The sequence below is a fragment of the Fonsecaea erecta genome (assembly GCF_001651985.1).
Source record: "Fonsecaea erecta strain CBS 125763 chromosome Unknown Scaff1, whole genome shotgun sequence".
In the NCBI taxonomy this organism is placed as follows: Eukaryota; Fungi; Ascomycota; class Eurotiomycetes; order Chaetothyriales; family Herpotrichiellaceae; genus Fonsecaea; species Fonsecaea erecta.
The window spans coordinates 4,603,559-4,631,320 of record NW_017387244.1 but is presented as its reverse complement, the minus strand read 5'-3'; the positions used below and the strand labels follow the sequence as shown (position 1 = coordinate 4,631,320).

Below are 27,762 nucleotides of genomic sequence, written 5' to 3'. Positions count from 1 at the left end.
TCCAAGTACCTCGATCCTTTTAGGACCCTTCACCCTCCTCTCCAGTATGATCAAAGGGAGCTGCGCCTGCGGGCGCATTCAATATGAGACTCAAGCTGAGCCCCTGGCCCTGACGGCCTGTCATTGCGTCACTTGTCAGCGCGTGTCTGGTGCACCGTACATGGGTTTCGTGGGCATTCCTGCTTCAACAGTCGAATGGAAACAGCGGCCAGATATCTGGATAGCGAGTGACATTGCCGAGCGCGGTCACTGCAAGTCATGTGGCTCTGCCCTCTTCATGCGGTACTTCTTCGAGACAGACCGCACTGCCGTGACCCTTGGGACTGTGGTTGAGGCCGAGCCCGCGCTGCCACCTCTGGGGGCACACATCTTTCTAAAAGACAAAGCACCGTATTTTGTTCTCGCAGATGACGGGGCCAGACGCCATGATGAGTTCTCGCAAGAGTTTCACGATAGGATCGAAGAATGGAGACTTCTCCAGCAGAAGGAGGGAGATGGCAAAACTGTAAGAATGAAACTGCAAAAAGCCTCCTCTTTGACTGCGACTGAATCGTCTTAGAAGTGAATTGGAATAAAAGACAGAAGGGAGCAAACGAAGCAGACAACAAAAACAAAAGCATTCAAGCAAGCAAGCAGACCAGTGAATTCTGCCTCACCCGCTCCAAGATGAAATCTTTCTCTCGTCTTCACCATCTTGCTCCCATTCTCTGCACTGTCTGCACCACCTTCCTTCTTCCTCCCACACCATATCTTCCTCTCTGCTCTCGAATCTTCATCATCACTCTCATCTCCCCCATCTCGCACGACCATGGCATCAGCATCGTCCTCATCTTCAAAAGTGCCCCCTGGTGCTCCTACTGAGCCAAAGTTGTTTCGGGTCTCAAGCATGGCTCCTCGTTCCCGTCTGCACCCCAATCCCGCTCGCTGGAGTCGCGCGCCTTCCCCTGCAGTCCCTCGTCACAGCAGCAGCCCTCTCGTCCACAGTCCCTTACAGCAATCATTTCCTGCTTATCCAGATCCTGCAAGATCAGCGCCTAATTCTCCGAGAAGCATCAGCATGCAGCAGACCCCTCGTCGCTCTCGTCCCTGTGAGCAAGATGTCCGTTCCCGAAGAGAGTCACGCTCATCATCTGTCCCCATCGTCATACGCACTCAACAAGATTCAGAAGCTGAAGGCGGAGATACAAGTCGACGCTCAACGCACCCCCGTACCCGACCTAGCTCCAGGGCTAGTTCATGCTTACCCTCACCAGGTGACAGCCACAATCGTCGCTCTGTAAAACACCTCACTTGTTTCTGGTGGTGGGAAAAGGGAGAATGCAAATACTCTGAGGATGAATGCCGTGAGTTGATCCCAACGCAGCTTTTTAGTGCTAATATTGACCTAGTATACGCACACCACGACACGGGCCATTACACCGCCGCACCTCGCCAGGTAATTCCAGGGGAACCGGCCAAGGCAGGGAGATCTCTAGAACGTGCATTGAGCAAGCTGGCTATTGCAAATCGCTCGTCTGCTTCGGTGTCGTCTCTCGCTGGAGCCAGCGGTAACAACACTCATTGTGAGAGTATTGCCAGTGACAGCAATGCGGTCTCCAGACCTGTGACTCCGCTCATCAGCCACAGCCGGCGCAGCACCCCTTCTCCTCGTATGAGTATGGACATTGGTCATGCCGCTCACCTCCAGACCGACAACGAGTTCCTCCGCAGCCTCGTCCAACAAACACAACGAGAGAAGCGCGCTTTGATGGACACAATTGAGACCCTCCAAGCAGAAAGGTCTCAGTTGAATACGCAGATCGAAAACATGAGCCAGGAACGTATCGCGCTACTCACAGAGCGAGACATCTTACACGCTACAATCAAGAAGTTGCAATTCCCTTCCGGAGCCAACCACTATGTCCAGGGTCATGGCCACATTGCACCGATGAGATCTCCAAGTGCCACTACCTTTCCCAGCAACAATCCATGGGGTGCTATTGGGAGTGGGTGTCGAGGAGCTGGGACCAGTCCAAACGACACTCCAGTTGACAGCCCTGCCATGCAACCACGCAGCTTCAGTTTCGCCGCCCTTGGCGCCGTCGGTCCTGTGGGCAGCATTCCTACTCATCTCACCTGCAACACCTCGCGACCAAGTATGAAAGCCTGCGCTGAGTCAACATTGGACTCTACGGTGTCAAATCATGGCTCCGTCAATGGGAATGGCGTCGAGCGTGGAAGTATAATGGCAGATACGCAACTCGGCGAGACCCTTATTTCAAGTAACATGGAGGGAGAGAGACTCAAGAACTTGTTGAGCAGCTTGGGACCAAGCTTCTGAACCGCCAGTCTCAGCCAGGATCTTGCGACACGACACCATTTGTCTTCTCAAACAGCAGTTTTCAGAACCATCGTTTCATCCAACCAACGTCATCCGAAATCGACTACAGGAGGCATGGGAGCCTCGAAGGCTCAACAATTTACACACTGGCAGACCTAGATATGTCCGAAATAAGGACCTATCCTGAAACGAAAGGGTCTGTCAGAGGTACCGAGAGACCTGAACCAACAAAACGTGCAATACAACACCAGCAAAAGGCCTTATTCAGGCTTCGCCTTAATATCTAATGTGTCCGAGTTTTACTGAGAAGATCAATGACATCCAAACAAGAAGGAAAGGGACCAATTGCATCAAAGTGTCATGCAGTGTTAAAGCTACGGAGCAGATGGAGGAACTTGTGGGACAAGGGCGAGACAGAAATTGGGGACCAAGGCCCAACGACGATGGCCACCAAAAAAATGATTGAAAACGCTTGATGGACGGAAGCGTTTCTTTGCTCGCGATCCTGATACCCACAGAAGGTACAGTACTATGCTGGATAGGACAATATTCACATGCTACACATTGCTGAATAGGGGGTAGTCCTATACAGTAGCAATGAGCTTGGATAGATAAAGTTCTCTCACGTTCTTCCGCGCCTGTTCTTGACACAAGGCCCGTCATTCCCTCCCTTCTGATACCCTTTCGAAAAGTGCTTCTTTGGAGCCCACTCTCCGCCGAGCTGCTCTTCAACGTCTTTATTTATGTTGCACCGCCGTGGACGACGATGATTCGGGCAATGTTCATTCACGCTATCAAAGGCGCGCAGATTCAGCCGTAAGCTTCTGGGGAATGTCAGATCAAAACGTGCTCTGCGCCAACCGACTGGCGGCGTTTCGAGCATCGACACGATCCTCATCTTCGTCTTCCTTGACCCTCTCCAGACTGGCTCCGGTCGCGCTTCGTGGTCGTCCCCCCTGTGCCGCCGCCGCACCGTTCGTCCCGTTCTCACCGTCTTCTGGGAGGGGAACGCCCAGCGCTCCCGGCCCGAAGCTTCCCGACATGCTTCGAGAAAGAGCATCCCTGCTGCGTGGGACACCGGACCAAGCGTCGCCCTTTGCACCCTGGCTGCTGGCCATGCTGATCCGCCTAACGGTGGGATGGTTTTCCCGCCCCAATCTGCTCAGACCACCAGAAGCGTCAATGGCCCGGATGTCGGGCCTGACACTTTCGAGAGTTGCGAGCGTGCGGCGTTCTGCTTCGATCTGACGTAGAACATACTCACGAAGGGAGAGCATGAATTCGGTGGACGTGCGGCTGAACCAGCGGCGTTTCTCGAGCAACAAGTTGGCCGTCACGCGTTGGGTTTTCGAGCGGAGATAGTTTTCTTGAGAGATTGCCTCGTCGAGCGCAGAAATTGCTTCGTCAACTTTATCTCTGCGCACGCTGGATGAGCTTTTGAGGCGTTGGACCGCGTTCTCCTTGCTCCGACGGGATGCCTCGGTCTGGAGCAATTCACGGAGGAGGATGTGTCGATTTGTCAGAGTTTCTTTCACGATGAAGGCGTCGGAGGAGTGATAGGCGAGCGCATCCCCCAATGTCGTGGCTTCGGCAGTTCCTTGCGCGGCGTGATAATCGCCGCACGTTTGAATGATGCGTCCGAGTTTGCGGTATGCGGTTGCAAGACCGGGGTGAGTCTCTTGGACATTCATTTGACCAAGTTTTTCTCCCAAAGAGGATTCTGCAAGACCGAGTGCTGTGGAACATCAGCAAGGGGGACCGAAGAGAAATATTCACACGACTCACCTCGTCGTGCCTTGACAACCTTTTCGAGTCTTTGGCTCGTGTCCAGAGAACTCAAGTAGAACGCCTTGACAATAGGCCTTGCCTCGTGGAGCTCAGGCGTGTCGTCAGGCGGCGGTGCAAATTGTTTCAAGACTTTCCGTCTCACGCCGGTCGCTGGTTGTTTCATTCTCACCACGGGAGAGTATCCGAAATCACTCTCCACGAAGAACACCATCTCCTCATCACGCATAAGCACATCGTTGCCACAAACAGCATTCAACCATCTTTGCATGGCCGCCTTGACTCGAGCTTCGTCCTCATCCGTGCCTACTCCGGCAGAAGTTTGAGCCGGAGGCACAGCCGGGACAAGAGCCTCTGGATTCGAAGATATGAGATGGTCGGCGAGTTTAACGAACTCGGAATGCGTTCGACGGACATCTCGGAATTGAGTAGTTCGGAATTTGGGGAGATTAGTCTTTCAAGGGCATTAGTTCGATTGCTTCCAGGTTGTCATGGACGAACCATAACATACATAAACGTCAAACCTGATAACAGGATCTTTGCGTCCTGTTCGCTCCAGCGCAGTTACCTTGGCTTGCAACTTATATTGGGGCACCGGTCTGTTCTGTCTAGCACTATGATATCTTGCAGCGCCTGGCCGCTGTTGCGCAGCCCCCGTTGCTTGGACATCCTGTGCTTGCGCAGAGACCTCTTCTGGACTTTGATGTTGTGCGGCAGCGACTGGGTCTCCCAAGAACCCAGCCTCCCTAGTAGCGGGCACACTGGCTTGATTCGGTGGAGGTAGGTAAGGGTTATCAGGAATGCTGTCTTGGGATTGATTGTAGGAATGCCCTCGAATAGGCTGCGGTGACTCTGGAGAATCTGCCCTGGCTTGCGCAAAGCCCCTGGAGGCCCGTGGGGATGACGAACCCCAGGGAGAGGCGCCGTGAAGAGCATCGGCCTCGCTGGCGGCGACAGAGTAGTCCATAGCTGGCTGCGAAGGGGGTGGCAGCGGAGAACTGCTCAGGTTGTGGTGTGGTCAATCAACCGGACATTCGGCACATATACTCAAGGAAGACCTAGGCGTGTCTGAGATGCAGCTTCTGAAGTCGCCGGAATGTTCGCAGGGAACTGTGTAGTGTTTATCGAGCAATATAAGGTGACACTACTGGATTCAGCAGTCTCCGTACTATCGATCTATTATCATTGTGTTCAACGGTCCCCAGCCGGGAAGTTGGTGCAGGAGGAGCGAGAAGCGGCGGGAAAAAGGCGCCTGCGGACTGCGCTCCGGCCGAAGATGGCTAGTGGGTGCTGCTGCTTTACCTGCAACCGGATTCTACCTATATATTTTTTTTTTCCTCCAAACCTCAGCACTGTACATACTCTGAGGTTCGAAAGCAACCAATTCAAGTCATTCATTCAGTCCTGCCTTATTCCCCATTTCACTTCACGTGGCCTTTGAAGTTTTTGGCGTCCATTGCAGGTTGATGTGGTTGGCTAGCCATTTCCATCTCTGATAGGGGATGCAAGTCCAACATGTGCAATTTATTCGACACTCCCCTCTAATTGATTTATGTCGGTCTCGTTCTGCTTCTTCGTTTCGTCGGGTCCAATTGAGGAATATATGGTCTTCATGTTCGCGTGCAGCACCTACAGCGTCAACTCCGCAGAGCCTAAGGCCCTCGAGGACCAGAAATATCGGCATCATCGCCCATATCGATGCAGGCAAAACGACTACGACGGAGCGTATGCTCTATTATAGCGGCCATACTCGTCGGATAGGTGATGTCGACGAAGGATCTACGGTCACCGACTTCCTTCCTGCTGAGCGGGCCCGTGGGATCACCATTCAATCCGCGGCCATAACCTTCAAATGGCCCCCTGATCATGCTGCAACACCTTCAGGGCCTGCCGATGATGTTGAAGCTCAGCCTCGCGCACGTTTCTCGCATACCATCAATCTGATTGACACGCCAGGACATGCTGACTTCACTTTCGAAGTCCGCCGGTCACTCCGCATCTTGGATGGCGCTGTTTGTATTCTGGACGGTGTTGCCGGTGTCGAAGCTCAGACTGAGCAGGTATGGGCCCAAGCCGGCGAGTGGAATATTCCACGAATCGCGTATATCAATAAATTGGATCGGGATGGTGCTGCTTTCGGAAGGACAGTCCGTGAAATTGGCTCTCGCTTGAGTGGTTGGCCAGCAGTCTGTCAAATTCCCTGGTTTGAGGGCGGAAAGGGCCGATTCATTGGCGTCGGAGATGTCATTAATCTGGATGGATTGTTATACGAGTATGGCGGAGATGGCAAAGGGATAGAACGTTATCCCTTCTCGCGGTTGCAGCAAGAGCATCCGGAATTTGCGCAAGAATTGCGAAGAGCAAGGACGGCTCTGGTTGAACTTCTCAGTGAACACGACGATCAGCTCGTCGAAGCCTTTTTCGACGCCGAGGAAGACCATCTTAAAGTGACACCTGCTCAAATCTGGGACAGTCTGCGAAGGGGTCTCCTCACGCCGCAGAGCATGATTATCCCAGTCTTTGCTGGGGCCAGCTTCCGCAACATCGGAGTCCAACCGCTCCTGGACGCTGTCACCAACCTCCTGCCGGCCCCAGAAGAACGTCCGGATCCCGAGATTGGTCTCGGGCCGGCCTCCGGAGGGCTTTCGCAGTTGATAAGAGGTGATCTGTCCCTGGAAAAGAGAGCATCCAAGTCCAAGAAGAAAGGCTCTGAATTGGTATCGGCAGCGGTCGGCAAGGCTTTGCAAGGCTGCGCATTGGCTTTCAAAGTGGTCAATGATCCACGCAAAGGTATGCTGGTCTACATCCGAGTCTATTCGGGGACGATCGAACGCAATGCTCTTCTTTTCAACACGAATCTTCAGAATTCCGAAAGGGTGACAACTTTACTCCGGATGTATGCTTCGGAATCGGTACCTGTCCAGTCACTGCAAGCTGGTGAGATAGGGGTTATTGCAGGCTCGAAGTTTGCTCGAACCGGTGACACGCTCATCTCATACGCGGGAAACAAGGCCACTCCACCGGAACCATTGCAGAAGTTGCAACTGCGCCCGATTCGGGTGCCGCCGCCTGTCTTTTTCGCGGCCATTGAACCAAACAGTTTGCGGGAAGAGAAGGACATGCACGAAAAGCTGGCGCTGTTGTTGCGAGAAGATCCCAGCCTCCAGGTGTCGCAGGACCAAGATACAGGCCAAACACAGATCAGTGGAATGGGCGAATTACATCTTGAGATCGCCCAAGACAGGCTCGTCAACGATTTGAAAGCAAAAGCCCGCATGGGCAAGATAGCAATCGGTTATCGTGAAACACTGCCACAACCTTCAAGCATCATCACAAAAGTATTGGAAGGAGACCGTGCAGCCTCGAAAGGTAAAGCCGGGTGTACGGCTTTTGTGGAACCTTTGGAAATCGAAGCTGCTGAGCTTGTCCATCACTCCGAAGACAGCTTCACTCATGAAGAAGACGGTAACCTGATCATCATCGAGACCCCAACTCTGGACCAACGAGGAAGAGCACTTGACAGTGACACGGGGGGCTTGCCGCCGCACCTCCTGCTCCCGGAAATTCAGACCGCCTACCTCAACGGCGCGTTGGCAGCTTTGAGCCGTGGCCCATCCTGGGGCTACCCCATGCGCAACACGAAAGTCACCCTGACTCTTCGTCCCGATGAGCACATCTTTGGCACGGAAACCACTTACGGATCTCTGACCGCCGCCGCTCGCCTGGCCACGATCGCGGCATTCAAAGATGCCACTAAGAGCAGTCCCTGCTCGTTGATGGAACCTGTGATGAACGTCGACATCAACGTGGACGAAGCAAGCCTGGGCACGGTCATCCAAGACATCTCGTCCGGTCGGGGTGGGCATATTGTCTCCTTAGGCGACCATGAAGAAGAGCATGCGCAGACTGGCTTGGATTCCAGAAGAATTGACGTGCGGAAGATCTATGCCCCCAAGGATCCGTTTGAATCTGGTTCATCGTTGGCAGGAGAGGACCACCAGAAGGTCAATTTCCAGAGGACTGTTAAGGCGAAGGTCCCCCTAAAAGAAATGGTCGGCTACCTCAAACATCTCCGCAGCATGACCGGAGGAAGGGGGACGTTTGTGATGAGTGTTGACCGATTTGAGAAGATCACAGGCCCTCGAGAGAAAGCACTCATTGCAGAACTGCAGGGTGGACTGTGAACGATGCGAGACACAATATATATATATATATATAATATAGGATGTATTTGTAAGTATTGTATTATCTGTTTAGACTGTCAGATGTCAGCAGCTGGCACGGACAATTGGTGGTTGAAGCCAAATGGGGTTTTTGACTCCGCAATTGTACCAACAATGCTCAACTCGAAATACCTTTGGACCCTGTGCAGAACCATCTGAGGACCTACACGCCTACACGTCAACCTATCCTGATCCGCATGTTCATTTCAGCAGAGACTGTGTTCGAGCATGTCTTACCGGCCAAGCTGACCTGAGGAGAGCTGAGAAAAGTGACCACACGAACAACTTCCCCCCTGGGTGCCCCCCCACGCTGCTCATCATCACACACTCAGACACGAAACTTCCACCAAGATGGCGGCCAAGGCGATGTGGGAGGTCGACCCGGAGACTAGAAGCAAGGTTCGCTTTCTTTGAACCTGTTTCGTCTCGAATATGAGTTCCTGATCCTATATTGCAGCTTGCAGCGTTGGGGAAAAAGGAGGGTGCTGGCAACGACAAGTGTTGCGACTGCGGTGCCCCTTCGCCGCAATGGGTGAGTCCTGGGAGTCCTCCTGTCCTGTACATCTCCTCTGTTCTAACCATGGACACAGGCGTCCCCCAAGTTTTCTACCTTTATCTGCCTCCAATGCGCCGGCGTGCACCGCGGACTCGGCGTCCACGTCTCCTTTGTGCGATCCATATCTATGGACGCTTTTAAACAGGCCGAGATCCTCCGGATGCAGTACGGCGGTAACAAGGCCTGGCAGGACTTTTACAACAAGAACAGCCCCTCGCTACCGTTCGAGGAGGCAACGATAAAGGAACGCTATGACTGTGAAATCGGTGAGGAATGGAAGGAGAGGCTGTCTTGTCAGGTGGAGGAAAGGGAGTTTGATAAAGCCGCCTTCCAAAGGGAAAGACAGGCCATCTTACAGAAGCAGGCGAGTCGGTCTGTCACGCCGGCTGGAGGAGCAAGGAACAATACTGCGGCTGTCTCGAGCAACAACAGCCGTCCAGGAAGTCGTACCGCATCACCGGCGCCCCCCAAGGGAGGACGCATTCCAGCGGAGCAAAAAGCCCAGAATGAAGCCTACTTCGCGCGCATGGGCGAGGCGAATGCCACCCGACCAGACAACTTACCACCTAGTCAGGGTGGGAAGTATGGCGGCTTTGGCAGTGCACCGCCGGAGCCCTCGCAGCAGCAGGGATCGGGAGGCGGGATCCCCTCGGCGGATGATTTCTCCAAGGATCCTGTGGCAGCTATAACGAAAGGTTTTGGCTGGTTTGGAGGCATGGTCAGCAAGCAGGCCAAGATGGTGAATGATTCCTACATTCAACCTACTGCACGGAATGTCAGTTACCCGTCACAGACGCCCTTTGTTTCTCACATGTTCTTCGACGAGATGAGCAGAGAATCGCATGGCTAACAGCTCATGATCTAAGTAGATCGCAACCTCCGACTTTGCCGCCCAAGCCCAGAAGGCCGCCGCGGCCGCGGGACAGGGTATTCAAACCGGTGCACGCGGCGCCGCCGAATCCTTCAACAAATTTGTCGAGGGTCAGGACGAGAAGGCCGCATCGGCGGCCGCGTCGAAGCGGGCAGAGCCGGAGAGGAAGGACTTCTGGGACAGCTTCGGCCTGGGCGGAGGGGGTACCAGCAACAGCAGTATCGGGACCAGTGCGATGAGGAAAACCACTTCCGGGTCGTCTGCGACGGCGGCGAATCCGCCTCGGAAGAACAAAGAAGACGGCTGGGGCGATGACTGGTGAAGAAAGAAAGAGAGAAAAAAGATTCGCCCTGGTGAGCAAGACGGAAGAGCGATCAATACCCAAACACCGACCAAAAACAATAACAACAAGGAGCAGCCAGCCATCATCAATCAGTTACTTTTTGGCCATCTTCGCATTTTATGAAGCTGATCATTGCAGACACCCACACACGCCCACAAGACAAGGACACGAACAAGAACAAGAACAAGATCTATTAAGACCAAGACCGAGCTGAAAGGGGACAATATTCGCCGCCATCTCGAAACTATTAATACCACCGAGCGAGAAATCGCCCCGTCTCTCTTGGAGGGGAGAGATTTTTGCACAGTATCGAGCAGCAACTCAATGCAAAACACCAACAGTGACATCTATCATGTAGGCAGGTGGTGGACGGGGCACTCAAAGCTTTGCCTGTACAATTGAAGAAGAACAAAAAAGAAAAGATAGACAGCGGCGAAGTATAGTAACTGGGGGAGGCACCACCAGAACACAGGAAATATGCCCCTTTCCAGGGCTGTCATGTCGAGGCTGTGGTTGAGGGTGGTTGGTATACATTCGCGCCTCTGACCTGTTTTTTTGGTCGCATCCATACTTCCTCGCATCGGGAACGCAAGTCCTTTCATGTTCCAGCATGAACAACATACCGCCAGTTTCTATCATAGCAGTCCTTACAAGAAGAGTCCGTCACTTGGAGCTGGTTTGCTCAATCGTAGATCCCCGTGTCGCCAACTCGCTGCGGAAGCGTATGAGGTGCTTCGTCCTGCGAACCGGTGTCATCTCCCACCCCCCCTCCATGAGTCCACGGCTCTGCCTCGATATGCTCCTCCTCCTCCGCCGCCGCCGCCTCCTCCCCTTCCTCTTCCACCTCCTCCCACACCAACCAGCCTGGCCTGGCCCTTGCGTCCGAACCCGAACTCGGGGCCTTTGTCCACCCATTGCTCTCTGTCCTTGTCCCGCTCGAAGGAGTACCGCTTCATGCCTTCATCGCCGCTCCGTCCCAGCTCTTCCCACCCTGTCCGCAAGGCGCGTAACATGTCGAGCCGCTCATTCGCAACGGACAAAGGTACGGGTTTATAGTAGAGCTTCGGCTTGGTAGAGGTGGAGTCGAAGAGTTCGTCGAGCGCTTTGAAGCCTCTGCCATTGTTTGACGATGGGTTTGAAGGACCAGTCGGAGGGCCCCGCCGGCGGTCGCGAGACGTCAAGATCTCGCGGGTTGGATGCACACCTGCGGAAAGGGATTCTGATTGCTGCCTGTCGAAGGGTGCAGCGCGACTTGGCTCGAAGGGCGGAGGGCGAGGTTTACTGGTGTCGACTTCCTGGAAAATGGCCTCGATGCCACTTTCGCCTTCTTCGTACGTTACTTCAAAGCGACTCCCACCGCCTCCTCGACCAAACACACTGCCGGTCTCTTGATCAATCCATGTTTGCACCTTGTCTGGGGGAACATAGTCAACAAATAGTGGCTCTCGTAAAGGTTCGTCGGGAAAGCGTGATCCGTGCATCGCAGAGCGAACTCGCGAGGCAGCCGCGACTGAGGTGAATGAAACAAATGCATGGGTTCGAATACTGTCGAGATAGAATGTGGTGATGGGATCAGCATCGTCGGAGGAACGCGATTTTGCTATTGATGTAACATGGGCGCGAAGCGAAGGGATGTGAAGAGGTCGCTTGAAATTGCGGATGTAGATGGATGATGTTGCTGGGTGGATGGCCGGGGGAATGTCTCGATCTTCTGATGAAGATGTCGATCGGGGCGGAGTCGCAGATGCTTTTTGATCATTTGATTTGGGTTCTCCTGGAGTGGTTTCCTCAGGCTGGGAAAGGGATTCTGTGACAACGACACCATCTCCAGATGTTTTAGCGACAACTTCAGCACGCTCTCCAGAGGTTTCTCTTGCCCCCTCTAGTTCCGCTTGGGTTTGATCTGGGGCATCTTCCGCCTTCGCATCTCCTGCATCGTCTACTAAACGCGCTCTCTTACGAGCTACATCTTGCGTCGACGGAACCGGTGTGGCACTTCTTTTTCTCCGCCTCCTCAGGTCTTCTGCAAGGTCACCGGAAGGTACTTGCGAGGAGTAGGGCGTATTCGAATCAGACAGATTTTCTGTTGGGGGTGGTGTGGAGAGCGCAGCAGTCTTTTTGGGTTCGCCGCTTTGGTCGATGGTTGTTACCTCGTCCTTGGATGGCTCTCCTACACCGTCCGCTGCGTCATCACTTTGTCCAGGAGCCTCAATCGTTCCGTCGTCCTCATTGGTCTGGGAGGGGAGTTTTTCTGGTTCATCTTTTGTCTCCGTTTCATCAGGCTGGGCAACTACTTCTGCGCTAGGTTGTTCCTCCGCCTTAGTTAAGGCTTCAGCCTGACCGTCCTCGGCTGGAATGACCGAAGGCTTGTCTGCTCCACCTTCGTTCTCTTGAGACGCAGAGTGTTCATCGCTGCTAGCATCCTTGGACGCCTCATCCTTGCCGATGTCGCTCGTACCCAAGTCAGGCTGGAGATCTCCTCCACCACCTTCATTTTCCTGCGGAGCAGGTTGTTCCTCGACTTCTTCTGTGTCTTGTGCCTGTTCATTCCCATTGTCATTGGACTGGTCGCCATTCTGTGCTTCGTATTCTTCGAGCTTGTCGATGTAATGTTGTTTTAATTTGAGGCCGGTCAGAGGGATATCACGCGACTTGCACTCCTCCTTGAGGTCGGCAACCTTCAACTTGCTCCAATCCGTCATGGTTGCAGCGGACGACTTGATGCGATTGGCAGAGAAAGGCCAGTGTTGTGATCAGCGAAGGAGTCGAGATGACCAACATGCGCCATGTACGGGATTGGATTGATCCATGTGTGGTTGAATCAATGAAATGCGACGCGCCAACTTCACAGAATTATTGGCAGAAGCCCAGACCGTGACAGAAATGACGTCATGCTTGGCGGCTGTCACGTGCCATACATCTGCCTCAATGTCTCTATCTTCTGTCCGGCTCGCTTCAACAAGAGCCTCACTTCTGGCTCGAGTATTTCCCTCGAAGCAATAGGCACCCAATGGGCAATGGGAAAGTTTATGTGTCAGCTGATTCCCTAATTACGCAAACAGCCTGGCTTCGTTCTCGACCCATCTTCCAGACTCGGTCCACTCACCTTTTCTTCCGCCAGGATCGTTGCTCTGTACATTATCGTTACTCAGCTAACATCTGAGCTCCTTCGAAAATGACTTGTTCCGAGTCTTTTCTGCTTGCTAGCTCCTGGAGGTCTGACGAGTACATTTTCGATCTGAAAAAGGCGCTGTGTTGACCTCGAAAATCAGGGGTGACTCCAGCATGCTCAGATATTTACTCCTTGATCATGACATCGACCGGTTTATTGGTCGAGGAGGTGATCATGAGAATGGAGGAGGTATTTTCCAGATCTTAGCTTCATCCACGTGGGCCTCGCTTCGGTTTCGATGCAGCCGAGAAGGAACTAATGTGTCTCAATCCCTGAACTAGGGTCAGCCTTACCCGTTGAAACCGAAGTCCACACAACGCCTGCTTCAAACTGGCGCCAGGACAGACAAACGTCCTGCTCGGCAATCCGCGTCCAATTTATCAACAATACATTTAGCTGTTGGATCTAATTCCTGAGGCAACGAGGCAAACTCAATCGAAAAACACATGACACCACCTGCCAACCCGTAGAACCTCGTGCAACGCCAAGTCCACCGTCCTACGCTCCGTTCCAACTTGGCGGGAGCTCATCGTGCAATCCTCGACATCCTCGCCTTCAGAATGCTCGCTGTATCTCAAGTTGAAATCTCCCTCAGATGCGGTGGAGCTGGCCTCGCTTCCAGCCGGGACAACCTTCTGGAAACATGGCTTCAAGGTAAAGGGCAATATATAAATTGATGTGAGTCTTCTCTCATTCGAAATATCTCCTGTGCTGTCGTCACGCAACGCATCTTTGATTATTCTGCATTATCAGCCGCTGGTCGGTACATTCGTTTCTTTGGCGAGCTAGTCTCTCTTTTACAACGATTCGGACTCGCAACACGATCTTTATTTTGGATTTCAATCCTCCACAATCCTTTCCAACATGCGCCTCAAAACAACAACGCTTGCGACACTGCTTGCCGTAGCTCAAGCCCGGTTTGGTCAAGAACAAGTTCCCATCCCAGCCATTGCAGCAGTTCAGGCCGGCGCTCCGGGAGTCGCTCAGACCATTGCTGGCGCGGCTGTAAGCGATCTACTGGCAGCAACCAATGCCTGCGACAAGCTCAAACGTGGTGACCAAATCATTGCCGAGCTCGGCACCGGAGCTGAGGCCGTTGCTGCAGCTATCGGCCTTGTCGCTGCGGAGAAGAATTTCAACCCGTTCGTTCAGTCGATTCCTACCATCTGCGATGATCCCACTCTGCCAGCTACAGATGTCCTCCGAGGTATCACGCCCCTGATCGACCCGGCGGTGGTTGGTTCAGATATCGCAAACGCATTGTCTGCCAAGACCAAGGTGACTCCGCTGGATGCCACTGGCAAGAGTGTTGCGGACCTGCTCGCTGAGAATGGATTCACTAATTTTACTGGGCAATCTGCTGCTGGTGCTACAAGTGCTGCTCCAGCGGCATCTGGTAGCGCTGGCACCGGTACCTCCAGCACCACTGGGCTTGCCACTTCAGGAGCTGAGCCCTGTGGCGCCGTCGACACATCCGGTCAGTCAGGATCTTCAGAATTGAACAACAACAATACTAATAGTTCACAGTTGCAACTTCTACCACTTCTGCCGCTGCCGAGTCAACGACGGCTGCGGCAGCTACAGGAGGCAATTCTGTTCAGCCTTCGACGATTAGCGGTGTTGATTTCGGCCTCTGTGTGCCGACCATGAAGTTCGAAGGCGGACTCAATGGTCGGCCCGCCACCGAGTTTACTTTCTTGCCCATCGACCCGCTGTGTGTGCAAGGGCAGCAGGAGGCATTGAATCCAAGTACGTTATCACACGGCGGTCTGCGAGTCTCTTAACAGCGCTGGATGGCTGATCCTGTACCTCCAGACATCATCACCAATCGAATCTGCGATCAACTTACCAACGTCTGTCAAGCGAATGACGCTGCGAAGACATTGTGTCGAAGTGTCCAGGCTCAGATCCAGGCGCTAGGAACGAGGGACAAGTCGACTGCCGACACTTGGAACACCAATCTCGGATTCGCTGGCGCGATCACGAATCCAGATGGTGGCCCTGCCGAGCCGCCCGCGAAGATGAGGGTGGTCCGGTCTTACCGAGACGCCTGAGCCGTTTTGGGCAGGACTTCGAGGCTTCCGGGAATGCGTTCCTTGTCTATCTTGCCGGCTGATAGGAACACCAGGCCATCCTTCTCAAACCAGTGTCACGAATAACTTTCATCAAATAAGATAGTGGCGAACTCATAACTTGTGCGTTCTATGTACCATCAGGAGTGACGATAGACGAAGAGATATGCTCAATTAACGACTAAACTGCTTGCTTGCGTCGATGAGATTCGCCGTATATATATATATATATATACATATACAAAAGGCTGAATTGACCATCTGCCAACGACGTTAGTCCGACTCGCCCTTCTAACTCAAGCCGAATGCGTCACTTCCCATCCAGTGTTCAGAGAGATTCCTGGCTCGGAGGGCACGTCAAAACGTGGAGAGCTTTACCGATATCTCGCACAGGAGAAGACTACATGCTTTTGCTTTTCAGACAAAGGAGCGCCCCAGAACAATATCATTACTATCTCCTTCAGATCGGGTAGCTCGCACGACAAGAGGATTCACATGCCTTTTTGTTGTGTTTCAAGGGGGACACAGAAACCGAGACAAGCAATGGGGTTTCGTTACTTTGTCTCGCTTTCCATAGTGGAAACATGGATACTGCAAATCCCCCCCACCCCCACCACCCGAGACTACTACCACCAATGTTGCAAAGGACAGGGGGCAGCAGCACTCAACGGTTTCTTGTTTTTGTGAATGTCACACCTCGGACATTATCACTGTTACCCTTCATTGATCGGAGCAGTCCTCGCCCACCGCAATGTAATTTGCAAGAGCTCACTGCGGAGGCTTCAGGTTGTGCGGGTCTTCTGGATCCATTCGATCGCGTCGAGCAGATACGGTACCTGGATTAGTTGGGTAACATGCTTAGCTCCAGCACGAGGAAGAAAAAGAAGAAGGAGAAGGAGAAGGAGAAGGAGAAGGAGAAGGAGAAGGAGAAGGAGAAGGAGAAGGAGAAGGAGAAGGAGAAGGAGAAGAAGAGGTGGAGGAGGACGAGGACGAGGGGAAAGGAACAGGAAGAGGATAACAGCTAGGGGGTTGTGTTTGAACTTACGAATTTCTGCGGATCCTCCGTGGCAGGGAAGTGGCCCAGGCCCTTCATGGCCTTGAAGTTGGCGCCATGAATCTTCTTCGCCGTGGCCTGAGACATCTCAGGCGTCGTGGACCAGTCATACTCGCCGGTGAGGAAGTAGATGGGACACTTCTTGACGTCGATGGAAGCGACGCGGTCGCGGGCGTCGAAGCCGCCAAAGTAGAAGTCCAAGTCGCCGTGGAATATGCCGTACGCTTGCCCGGAGTACAGATGCTGAGAAGAAGCCGTCAGCAGGGCGTTGAGAGGGAGAAAGTACCAGGAGGATGGGGTCGACTTACCCAGATGAGCAGCTTGTTGACCTTGGGGCTCTGAGGCGCCATCATGCCGTATACTGCAAAAGCATGTCAGTGGCGCCGAAGATCTAAAATCCTCGCATATTATCTTGCTTACCCCAATCCGGGTTGAACAACGCTTGATTGCACACAGGACTCTTGTCATTAAACTGTCGATCCATGGTCAAATAGTCGCAGCCCTGGAGAGGAATGGTGCCTCCGGCACCGACTTCCTCGGCCCTGATCGCGACAGCGACGCATACTTGGCCAGCCACTAAAGCAGAGTCAGAGAGATCGAGTTGGGTGTTCCGGATCAGACAGGAGTTGAACTCACTACTGGCTCCGCACACGATAGGCTTGTTGAGCTTCAACGCCTTGATCATTTCCCGGATGGTACCAACGTACGCATCCTCATTGTTCGTATGGTTTCCTGGGATGTGATTGCTACCCGGAAAGCTCCTCCCATGAGCCGGCAAGTCAAAAGCGACCATGGTGCATTTCTCGCGCATGCGGGCATCGTTCATCACGCCGTGATATTGTCTGCTGTCGCTTCCAGCGGTATGCAGGAACACGACTTGCTGAGGTCCGTTGCCAGAAGTCTCGTAAAAGACCTTTGTGCGGCCCCAGACGGGTGCGTTGATGTAGATGTATTTGCCTGTGAGGTGGTCTTCATCCGACTCGGGTTGTTCGTCTTCCTTCAAGGGCCCGTTCTGGCCCTCTCGAAGGAGTTCGAGGAGACGGGTGGCCAAGTGGCAGTACTGAGCGAACTTGACTTGGTTCCCGTCAACACCGACTCCTTCTTGGACGATATTCATGCCCTGGTCACCGAGTCACTTTCCACGCATGAACTGTCTTGGGAGATCTGTTTTTTTACCTGCAAACCGACAAAGCTGGTATAGGGAGCAACAGGGGCGGCAGCAAAGAATTTCTCCCACTGTTCGGGCTGTGCTCGAAGAACAAAGTCTGCTTTGGAAGGAGAGCCGGTCGAAGTTGACGTTTTGGCGCCGGGGGACACGGTGACGAGAATAGCCTCGTCGCCTCCGAGACTTTGCACGCCCATTGTCACAGATTCAAAGATGGCTTTGGTGTCGACAAATGCTTGCCATTGAGGATCCTTGTCCAAGGACTTGTTAAGAGAGGATACCGCCGTGGACATCGCCCGAGGCAAAGACGTCCACGAATGGGTCTGGTATGTCGTTAGCGTCTCGCATAATGGAGGCTTCTGGTGACGACGGGGATCTTTCGGTGACAAGACGTACAGTACCATTTCCGCCATTTACGGGAGGCATCTTGATCAGAGTATGCGTTGTTTGTAAAGTAATGATAGAAGCCTTGAGCCTAGCAAGTCTTTTTGGAGGTGAAATGTAAAGTACTCCGTGGGACGCGACAGATCTCTTTTATATCTGGCGAGCCTGGCAAAAGGTTCTTTCTCCGCATGTCTGTATTTGTGTCTCAGTTGGGGAGATCATCTCGTAGTTTTCGAGAGGACGAATAGGCACAGCTTGCCATGGCCCGAGAAAGCTCTGGACCACGGCCTCGTCGGCAAACCATAACGTCCCGGAGACAGACCAAGGGACCCTGCCTCTTCAGGCGGAGGAATGCGTGGAGAATGACGGGAGGCAGTTGGGGTGAAGAGAGGGCGATATAACCAAGGATCCCTGGGCGATCCATCTCGGAGTTGCAGTTGACCAGAGATCCTCCTTTCGACAGAGCCAATGGAGAATCAACGACCCCGCAAGAAGAACAACTTCGAGAGGAGAAAAGTGGTGAGGAGAGACAAGAACCAGAGGAATGGCAGATGAGGTACAGTATGGGGCGAGTGGCGGCCTTCAATCGCCGTAAGAGTTGGAGACCGTGGTGGGCCAGAAAGGATTCATAGCGATACCGAAGCCAGGTGGAGGAGGATGAGGAGGAGGAGGTATTATGAGGATGGAGCAAGCATTGTTGGTTGGTATTTGGCATTTTCTATTAGGCGCGACGTCTGTATGTACTTTTCTTTTCGGCCGCTGCTGTCTCGCTTGTGGCACGCCGTTGCCTAGTCCCAACTATACAGGGACGAGAGATATATATGTACAGGTTTCAAGCAGGAGGTAAAAGGCAATGGCTCCGTCCACTTGCAGAATGAAACGATACCCAAATACTACCTCCACTATGAACAGCAGAAATCTTCAAACGCGATTCAAGAATCATCAATCAATCGGTTGTCCTGCCACGCTTTCTTTGCGAGTTCATACAATGTGTCGAAGTCGCCGCTTGTCTGACACATGGCTCTGAAATGACCATCTTCCCTGCGTATCAGTTCCCAGGGGTCGGCGTATTCCACCACCTCTCCGTGATCAAGCACCAAGACTCGATCGTAATCAATAATGGTCTGCAGTCGGTGGGCGATGGTCAAAATGGTGTTGTTGTGGAGCTCTCGCAGAGTGTCCTGGATCTTCGAGTCGGTCGCATAGTCGATCGATGCAGTTGCTTCGTCCATCACCAGCACTTTTGGTGATTTCAGTAATGCCCGAGCCAGACACAGAAGCTGTCGTTGACCTTGGGACAGGTTCGAGCCAGATTCAGCGACCGGGGACGACAAGTCCCGGAATATGTTTTTGTTTTCCTTGCTGTTGCTGGCAATCTGGACGAGAGTCGAGTCGGACTTCATTGTCCCTTTCGCTGACAACGAGACATGACTTTGGGACGGACTTGAACCCTCTCGAACCGTTGGTGATCGGCTAGAGGCCTCAAGTGGTGTCGTTGCACCGGATCCCTCAGACCCACTATGAGCCCCTGAAATGAGTTGGACTCGTCTAAGAGCGGTAAATATCTCTTCATCGGTGAAGAGTTCAAATGGGTCCAGATTGGTCCTGAGCGTGCCGGAAAACAGCGTGGGATCCTGGGGGACGATTGTGATGGCCTCGCGCAAGTCTTGGAGCCCAATAAGTCCGATATCGACATCATCAATCAGGATCTTACCCTCCTCGGCCTCCAGGCCTCGGAACAAAGCAAGGGCGAGTGAGCTCTTGCCGGCACCAGTCCTCCCAACAATCCCAACTTTGTGCCCTGCTTCAATCTTGAAAGTCACGTTTCTCAGCACAGGTTCCAGATCCGGGCGGTATCTTGTGCTGTATCCGATGAACTCGACAACTCCGTGGCTGGGCCAATTTGCAGCAGGTTTGGTCTCCGGGACGTTAGCAGGCGCTTCTTGCTCGACGTTGATATATTCTTGTATTCGTTCGACGGCGTTCATGTTCTGTTCATTGGCAGCGTATAGGCGCACCAACCACAAGACGTTTTGGGTGAAGGTGATGGCATAAGATAGGGCCAACCCCGCCGCACCAGGGTCAATGCGGTCAGCATTAGTAACCACGAACATGGCGGAGAAGAAAGACACCAGTGCCCCAGCAATGTCAATCCGAAACGCGAGCCATCTGTTAGTGGCCCACAAGTAGATGAATGGACGGTTATGTGTGTTGACCTTCAGTTGGCTGTCTTCGATGAATCTCGACTCGTCCCCGTAGGCTCGAATCGTGACCACTCCACTCAATGTCTCCCCGAAATGTTGGAACAGAGGGCTTCGTTGAACTGCTTCGATTCGCTTCAAGTCGCGGGACGAGCGGATGTAGAGAAGTCCGGTTATCACGTACATGATGGTGATGAAAACGCCGGGGATGAGGAAGCCTGGAGTGATGATAGAGATCAGCACCACAATCGTAAGCACGGCAGCGGCGCTGTGCAGCATGCCAATAGCCACAGGAGCAACTTCCTGGTCTAGAGCCTGAATGTCTTTGGAGAATCGATTGGTTAGTTGGCCCAACGGCGTCGAATCGAAAAAGCGAAATTTGGCGCGAAGAATGCTCGTCAACAATCTCTCGTGAAGGCACCAGGACTGTTGCAATCCGTTAGCTCGCACACATATCGGAGCTGCCCCTTCTTGCAGAGGCCGAACCAGCTGCCAGAGACGAAGAGAACTTACAGCGCGGCGAGAACCCCAGAACAGTATGATTTCCCGGGAAACTGAATTCTGCGTTAGTTTGAATTGACACTGAGGGAGTAAGAGTGATGGGGCTTCCGATTCGAATGGCTGTTGGAAAAGGAGAGAACTCACAGCAAATAAACACATACAGGACCCCAATTAGCGCATATATCCCCAGGTAGTAGCCATCGTCGACATCATATAATGACTTGAAAACCCAGGATATGCTGGATGTAGGCGCTGTCTGCGGCATTTGAACAAACGAGCCTCCAAATTTTGATGCTGCTCCCACAGATTTCACATCCTGAAAAGCATTTACCGCTGCGTGTGTCGTATGCACGCCACGGACGTGGTAGGCATTTGCCCACTGTCTGATCCACAGGTTTGTCGCGACCGAACCCAATTGTGTAGCTATGAATCCCCACGCCGCGAAAATCCAGTAATACCAAGGGCCCATCGCCTTCAGGTACATCTGTATTGTTGACCATTTCACGCTTCCTGTGGCTTTTGCTTCAAGCCGGTGGTCGACAAATTGTTTGTCGGGCTTGTTCATCTTCGATCTGGTTCTGATGTTGGCCTTCCCACCTGGGGTTGCTGTACCGTTCGTAGTTCTTCCAGATAAGTGTGATCGCTCTTCTTCGAGGTTCGACGGAGTGCGAGACGGCGGTCTGGAGTTTGCTCTTGATACAGGATGTGACTTGAATAGTTCATCCCCGAGTGTACCGCTTTCGATAATTTCTTGCGCCGTCCCTTGAGACACGATCTTACCATTGTCCAGGACGACGACCCAACTCGCAAGTGGGACCGTGAGTGCCACGTTGTGCGAGACCAAAATGCAAGTCCGGTGAGCCATCAGGTCTCCGGTTAGAGCCTCTTCGAAGATGTGCTTGGCCGTGTGAGCATCGACGGCACTAAGACAGTCGTCGAGAAGTATATGCTTCGAGTTCGAATAAATCGCTCGCGCAAGCGATATTCTTTGTTTTTGACCTCCTGACAGTGTGATCCCCTTTTCGCCAACCAGAGTTTGATCACCGGCATCAAGTATCTCCAGATCACGTTCCAGAGCACAAATTGAAATGACCTCGTGGTAGCGATCTTCATCGTAAGGGCTGGCAAACAGGATGTTCTCTTTGATTGTAGCATTGACCAGCCATGCCTGCTGAGCGCAATATGCCACACTCTCAGTCAACCCCGTCACGGGGTCCGGGCGCAGATCTTGTCGTGCAGATCCGCCCGGGATGTAGACAGCGCCGTTGAGCAGTTGCATTTCCCCTAGCAGGGCCATCAAAAGAGAGGTCTTGCCAGCTCCCGTCGGTCCGGCGATGACATTCAACTGGCCGATAGAGAACTCAACGGTCATGTTGATAAGTCTGAATGCCTCTGTTGCATCCTCGCTGGTTGTTCCCCAAGTCAAGGTGGCATTCTCAAGCGCAATCCGGGTGGTCGGGAGACTTCTACGTCTGCTCTGGCGCAATTGCAAATATTTCTCCGTTTCCGCTTCCTTTAGAAACTGTTCCACTCGATCAACCGAAACCTTGGACTCTTGGACGTGAGCTACCATATCGGCAAGCTGGTCTAGTGGAATGCGTAGTAGAGAGAACATCGATAAGGCTGGGAACGCGACAGACGGCACCAGCGGCCGCTGCTCGACTCGCGTGTACATGAGAAAAGAGACGAAGGTGATTAGGATTGGGACACCACTCCAGATGGTAGCTGCGGATGCCCACAAAACGTATTTGCGCCACAGGGCAGATAGCTCGACTTGTCTTTTCTCATTGACATTGTTCTGGAAACGCTGCTCCCAGGCGAAGTATTTGATGATTCTGATGTTTTGGAGAACTTCATTGGTGACGTGAATTCGGCCATCCGTGGCTGCCATGATCCGTTTCTGTGCTGCTTGAAAGGAATGTGCGATATAGAGGTTGAGTGGTAAAATAAGTATCATCACGAATATTCCAACGAAAGAACTGTACCCGAGGACGTTGTATAGCAAGCTGACGGCCATAACAAGCTGGACAGGTACCGCTGCCCAGAGAAAATGGAGATAAGAACAGACTTCGGCCACTTTGAAGGAATCGATGGACATCAGGTTGATGATAGTGCCATTGTTCGCTTGAGACCCGGTGGTCTTCGTAGAAATGGTGTTCGAGGCATCATTCTGCTGCTTTCGACCTCTTCCACTGCATAGTGACCAGACCTTTGCCCAAAAACTTCCCTTCGTTGGATTGGCTTCTTCTCCAAGCTTTGTATCCGCGGTTGCCGCCGCCTTTCGTCTCAAGGTCTTGGAATATATCTCCCCAATGATGATAGCACGTAACTGAATGCAAATTCTTCGACCGATCCACAGACCTTGCCCATCCCCAACTGCTTGTACAGCTCCCGTGGCGAAAAGAAGTATGACATACAGCCACGCAGCACTAACAGGAACTGTGTCTGTGTTTTCGAGATACTCCAGAACAGCCTTGAGGAGCAGAGTTGGAAGAAACATGAAAACGCTGGCCAGCATACACCACGCACCTTGTATCAAGATCTGAGATTTAAAGTGCAGGAGTAGCCGAACAGCCAGCGAGTGAGTCTTTCGAATCTGTCGGAACTGAGCCAGTACAGTCTCTGCCTTATCTTCCAATGCCAGATTCCAAACATCAGCAAGCTCCAATGTCTTCTTGAATCCTCTCCATACGATGGGATCGACCCAAGTAAAGGTGGCCAGAGACAGGACGCTGGCGAGGGGTTCTCGAGATGGCTCAATGTCTCCTTCGTACTCCAACAAAACACCCTTGTTTCCCTTTCGAGCCGTGAGAGCGAGTACGACAAGCAGACACGTGATCGCAAACGATACTATTGTCAGGATCAGAGACGACCGTCCAGGGCGGTGAACAAGAACAGAACGGAACACCCAAACTTGGCAAAGCCATTGGACGATGTACAGTGCTGAACTGTGGTTCCAGAGGCCTTTAAGGGGACATTGCCACCTTGTTGCTGATGAGACCAGACGTGCTCCAGCGATGACCAGAAGATATGTCCACACGGCGGTCTCTGTTGTCAAAGTCCTCCTTTTTCGGTCCGATGTGTTCAAAAGGGCGACAACATTTACGGCGACTTGTGCCGACAACAGGAGGAATTCCAATGTGACCATGAAAACCTCACCAGTAGGTTTATTGACATCCTTCGTTGAGTGACCCCCATGAGAATATGTCTTTTGCAACGTCAGCCTGGCAAGGCTATCGTCATCTCCGTTGCCGGACTCGTCCTCATCCTCCTCGTCCTCGCTGGTATCAACAAGGAGATCTCGAGATCGGTTGTGAAATCGTATCGTCCTTTGCCAAAGGAATTGGTGAAGTAGAAGCAAAAGAGATACCGCACATGCTAGCAATGGAAAGAGGGTTTGGAGATAGCTATTTGCACTCAATTAGCACATAACATCGGGCAAAACATGGCATAACATACTCTGCCTGGAAGCATGCAGATAAGTCGTCAACCCGCCATATCGGGCTGCTGCAATGTGCAAACATCGCCGCAGATGATTTTCCGCAACAGTCACCACTCTTCAACCGAGGCGGGCACGTCAAAACTCATGGCGACTCAGACAAGCCGTGCTGGAAGATACAAGATGAAGGTGCGAAAAAGGTCAACTCCATAACTCAAACGGACGGACAGAGAAGGATCTCGAGGATATGCTCGGCTTGTTGTTGTCGAAGTGGTCCCGCCTTCCGCGGTCAATAACTCACCATCAAAGCCTCTGACGCCACTTAACGACGGTCAAGCTTTTTCAATAATAATTGCGGGAAATGAGGATCAACGGTGAGTGGCTGGGAGGCGCAAGACTTCCCTCGGGCACTCTCGGGCCTTTTGGGTTACCACCATAGGGTAGGCCGACGCCTAGTGAGCCCAAACGTCTACCCAAAGACGTAGCCGACAATCCGACTGCGGACCTCCAACTAGTCGAGGACGTCAACCGCTCTATCACCTCATATAATCCTGGCCTCATCTCACGCATGTTCTCGACCGCTTTTCTGACAACTGGAAAATCGCTCCTTGATTTCCTGGCTGCGGCTCCTGCCCGAATCTTGTGGCAATCAAGCTCTACTCTTTGCTCCGTGGAAGTTTGCTACACTCCGTTCTGACGTTCTGACGCCCAGATACGGGAGACCCCATCCTCTAAGACGACCGTGAACAATGTCTAGTTGTCGGTAACAGTCACCTGCGGCAGCCAAACGACACCATTCAAATATCTTATTAACCTTGAGAGCAATCACTCCAAAGCTATTGTCTACGTTACCGCCTTTGACGCTTCACAACGAAATTTCTTTTCCCTTTTCGCCTCCCTCACCAGTCTTCTCTCCCAACACGTGCGAACTGGGGTTACGGCTACTTGGCCCAACATGTCTCAAGCGGTACTCATGAAGGAATATAAGGCTCTAGCCAAGGAGAAATGGGTTCAGATCGAGGTGAGATATGGCACAAATCCTTTCCGGACCCAAGGTTAACCTAGCTAGATCGATGAAGAGAATATATATCACTGGAACCTAGCCTTGATGGTCATTAATCCTGACTCTCTCTACTACGGCGGTTATTTCAAGGCTCAGATGAGCTTTCCAAGAGATTATCCTTACAAACCCCCGGGTCAGTATTCTCGACGCACCAGAGTCTGCCTGACACTGACCCCCTCTCAGATTTCCGCTTTTCCAAACCACTGTGGCATCCAAATATCTATGCTGACGGCCGGCTTTGCATCTCCATTCTTCATGCACCAGGCGAGGATATCATGTCTGGCGAGAGCGCTGGTGAACGCTGGTCTCCAGCTCAACGTGTTGAATCGGTGCTCATCTCCATTCTTTCCCTGCTGGACGACCCAGAAATCTCTTCCCCCGCCAACGTCGATGCCAGCGTCATGTTTAGGGACGACAAAGAAGCATTCAAAGCAAGAGTGAGACAGGATGTCGATGCTTCAAGGAAGGACATTCCTGAAGGATTCGTCATGCCTACACACGAGACTACCAAGCCAGTTATCGAGAAGATTGATGATGATTTCTGGAACGACAGTGATGCGGAAGAAGTAGACTTCGACGACTTCGACGACTTTGACGACGATGCAGCCAACGGGAGCGAGTCCGATCTGGAGCTGAATAACGATTCGGAAGACGAGGAGAACTACGACGAGGACGACGAGGACGACGGGGAACATGCTAAGAGCAAGGCTCGGACGGACCGACTCGACTCCGATATGACGGAACCAGACGAGTGAAGGAAACCGTCTCGTCAGGATATGGACCGCAATGAGTACGGTTTCCAACGTGCGTACAGGAGCTTACGACGGGTTTTCCTCCGTCGACTCAGGTGAAGAGATCGAGGCTATGTTGTCTATTCGTGGTCAAGCGGGGTATTCATTTTCCATGCCCTTCATTCGATTTCAGCGAAGGCGTCTGGGGTGGTCATGCACAGGAGTTCTTCATGGACAAGGGTCAAGCTCTCAGAATCATGATGCGTCTTGCGGGAAAGGAAGTTGCACGATATTCTTGCGGAAATTTGCTTACGGTGTGATAGACAAGAAACAAGCTGGAGGTATCAACGGAACAGAAATTCTATATTTGAACACCCATGCAGTAGTCGTCGACGTGTTTCCATTGGTGTCGCTGGCCAAACCCAGCCATGATCGTCATCTGACCAACTGCAAAATTTCCTCCACACATCTTTCTGGTTGTTCCTGATTCACCCAGTGCCCGGCTCCATCGACAAGTACAGTTCCTTTATACATGGGGAGTCTGACACTTTGACCCGTCTCCATTGCTTCCACGGCACCGGGCTCTTGGAAGGTGCCCCAATCTTTCTTGCCGCTCACAAAGACGGTTGGGACGGAGATCTTTGCGCCGGACCACGCCTGCATGTCCGATGCGATTTCGGGTTGCGTCTGCACGCGGTACCAATTCAGGCCGCCCTGGAAGGAGGTACGGCCCCATTCCTGGACATAGATGGCCAGCTCGTCGTCTGGGAGCCAGCGGGCCGAGCGCGAGGCGACGACGTGCGGGTCTTCGTTGGCCATGTCTCGCGCCACGGCCTGGCGCATGTTGTCGGCCAGGTCCATGATATAGTACCGCGGCATCTTTTCCAGCTCCGTCGCGGTCCACCCATTCAGTTTGTGCGGGTCATTGACATCCCAGTCTGCGGATTTCAGGTGGAAGTAGCCACGCAGAAACGTGTGTAGGGGCGGGCCCGTGGGGTTGGTCATTTCATCGTTTGAAGGCGGGGTGCAGTAGTACCATTTATAATGCTTCCTGGGGTGCGGAAGCTGAGAGAGTGCCTGTTCCATGTCGACTGGAGGCGGAGGGACTTGGGAGGCGGCGCCATAGGACGGGGAGGTGGAAAGAGGAGACTGGGGCGGGCCTTTGGTGGGATGGGACATCATCACCAGGCGCTCGAACATGTCTGGGCGGGCGAGGGCACAGACACTTGCCGTCACCGCCCCGAAGTCGTGCCCTACAACACAGCATACTGAGGTATAGCCTAGAGCGTTCACCAGCGTGACAGTATCCTTGATGAGGTTTAACGGACGGAATGAAGATGCATCGAGTGGTTTGCGGGAGTACGTCCGCCCATAGCCTCGCTGGTCGAAGGCGACGGCATGGTATCCTTCCGCAGCGAGCAAGGGAAGGATTTTACGCCACGAGTAGGCGAGCTCGGGGAACCCATGGATCAAGAGGATCAGCTTCGGCTTGGGGCCAGAAGGCGGTAGGTTCGCGGGGAGGGATTCGAGAATGTGAAAGACGAGGCTGTGAGGGGATGTGTCGACAAAGCGGGATCTGACGCCGGCCGGCAGCGGAAGTGGAGGCAGCGTAGTGGGATCTACGGCATCTGCAGGTGAATCTTGGTGAGTGTATGCCATGGCTTGCTGCCTGCTAAGAAGTAGCCAGATTGCAGTATGCTTTGCCCGAGAAGTGGAAGACAATCAGGTTATCAAGGAAGAACTCCATTGCTATATAATATACGCCATATGCGGGGAAAGCGATGCTGACAACGAACGCCCTTCGAAAATGAGAAAAGGCATCCGCTCTCTTTCCAAGGAACCGAGGCAGCGATTCTCTTCCATTGTGGGCGGATTTTTCTTT

At 52.8% G+C, this 27,762-nt stretch overlaps 11 protein-coding genes across 11 annotated transcripts; 6 read left to right on the top strand and 5 right to left on the bottom strand.

Annotated features, from left to right (window-relative positions):
- Positions 1–46: 46 nt before the first annotated feature.
- AYL99_01655 (hypothetical protein) lies at positions 47–565 on the top strand (the record flags this gene model as incomplete). Its single annotated transcript, XM_018833171.1, has 2 exons — positions 47–505; positions 563–565. 2 exons carry the CDS (start codon positions 47–49, stop codon positions 563–565), a joined length of 462 nt encoding a protein of 153 aa, XP_018699050.1.
- A 532-nt stretch (positions 566–1,097) lies between these two features.
- AYL99_01654 (hypothetical protein) lies at positions 1,098–2,320 on the top strand (the record flags this gene model as incomplete). Its single annotated transcript, XM_018833170.1, has 2 exons — positions 1,098–1,253; positions 1,364–2,320. The coding sequence occupies 2 exons, from the start codon at positions 1,098–1,100 to the stop codon at positions 2,318–2,320; spliced, it is 1,113 nt and encodes a 370-aa protein (XP_018699049.1).
- Positions 2,321–3,159: 839 nt separating this feature from the next.
- On the bottom strand, positions 3,160–5,072 carry AYL99_01653 (hypothetical protein; the record flags this gene model as incomplete). Its single annotated transcript, XM_018833169.1, has 3 exons — positions 3,160–4,055; positions 4,106–4,559; positions 4,617–5,072. 3 exons carry the CDS (start codon positions 5,070–5,072, stop codon positions 3,160–3,162), a joined length of 1,806 nt encoding a protein of 601 aa, XP_018699048.1.
- Positions 5,073–5,832: 760 nt separating this feature from the next.
- AYL99_01652 (translation elongation factor G) lies at positions 5,833–8,289 on the top strand (the record flags this gene model as incomplete). Its single annotated transcript, XM_018833168.1, has 1 exon — positions 5,833–8,289. One exon carries the CDS (start codon positions 5,833–5,835, stop codon positions 8,287–8,289), a length of 2,457 nt encoding a protein of 818 aa, XP_018699047.1.
- A 390-nt stretch (positions 8,290–8,679) lies between these two features.
- On the top strand, positions 8,680–10,077 carry AYL99_01651 (hypothetical protein; the record flags this gene model as incomplete). Its single annotated transcript, XM_018833167.1, has 4 exons — positions 8,680–8,727; positions 8,786–8,860; positions 8,919–9,659; positions 9,754–10,077. 4 exons carry the CDS (start codon positions 8,680–8,682, stop codon positions 10,075–10,077), a joined length of 1,188 nt encoding a protein of 395 aa, XP_018699046.1.
- A 773-nt stretch (positions 10,078–10,850) lies between these two features.
- AYL99_01650 (hypothetical protein) lies at positions 10,851–12,800 on the bottom strand (the record flags this gene model as incomplete). Its single annotated transcript, XM_018833166.1, has 1 exon — positions 10,851–12,800. The coding sequence occupies one exon, from the start codon at positions 12,798–12,800 to the stop codon at positions 10,851–10,853; it is 1,950 nt and encodes a 649-aa protein (XP_018699045.1).
- Positions 12,801–14,134: 1,334 nt separating this feature from the next.
- Positions 14,135–15,324, top strand: AYL99_01649 (hypothetical protein; the record flags this gene model as incomplete). Its single annotated transcript, XM_018833165.1, has 3 exons — positions 14,135–14,747; positions 14,798–15,019; positions 15,086–15,324. 3 exons carry the CDS (start codon positions 14,135–14,137, stop codon positions 15,322–15,324), a joined length of 1,074 nt encoding a protein of 357 aa, XP_018699044.1.
- A 1,039-nt stretch (positions 15,325–16,363) lies between these two features.
- On the bottom strand, positions 16,364–17,987 carry AYL99_01648 (hypothetical protein; the record flags this gene model as incomplete). Its single annotated transcript, XM_018833164.1, has 6 exons — positions 16,364–16,639; positions 16,705–16,757; positions 16,817–16,972; positions 17,033–17,516; positions 17,573–17,884; positions 17,958–17,987. 6 exons carry the CDS (start codon positions 17,985–17,987, stop codon positions 16,364–16,366), a joined length of 1,311 nt encoding a protein of 436 aa, XP_018699043.1.
- Positions 17,988–18,877: 890 nt separating this feature from the next.
- On the bottom strand, positions 18,878–24,171 carry AYL99_01647 (hypothetical protein; the record flags this gene model as incomplete). Its single annotated transcript, XM_018833163.1, has 4 exons — positions 18,878–20,572; positions 20,660–20,700; positions 20,792–24,054; positions 24,107–24,171. The coding sequence occupies 4 exons, from the start codon at positions 24,169–24,171 to the stop codon at positions 18,878–18,880; spliced, it is 5,064 nt and encodes a 1,687-aa protein (XP_018699042.1).
- Positions 24,172–25,041: 870 nt separating this feature from the next.
- Positions 25,042–25,904, top strand: AYL99_01646 (hypothetical protein; the record flags this gene model as incomplete). The annotated part of the gene is made up of 3 exons (XM_018833162.1): positions 25,042–25,107; positions 25,156–25,282; positions 25,333–25,904. The coding sequence occupies 3 exons, from the start codon at positions 25,042–25,044 to the stop codon at positions 25,902–25,904; spliced, it is 765 nt and encodes a 254-aa protein (XP_018699041.1).
- Positions 25,905–26,315: 411 nt separating this feature from the next.
- On the bottom strand, positions 26,316–27,539 carry AYL99_01645 (hypothetical protein; the record flags this gene model as incomplete). The annotated part of the gene is made up of 1 exon (XM_018833161.1): positions 26,316–27,539. The coding sequence occupies one exon, from the start codon at positions 27,537–27,539 to the stop codon at positions 26,316–26,318; it is 1,224 nt and encodes a 407-aa protein (XP_018699040.1).
- Between the last annotated feature and the right edge of the window lie 223 nt (positions 27,540–27,762).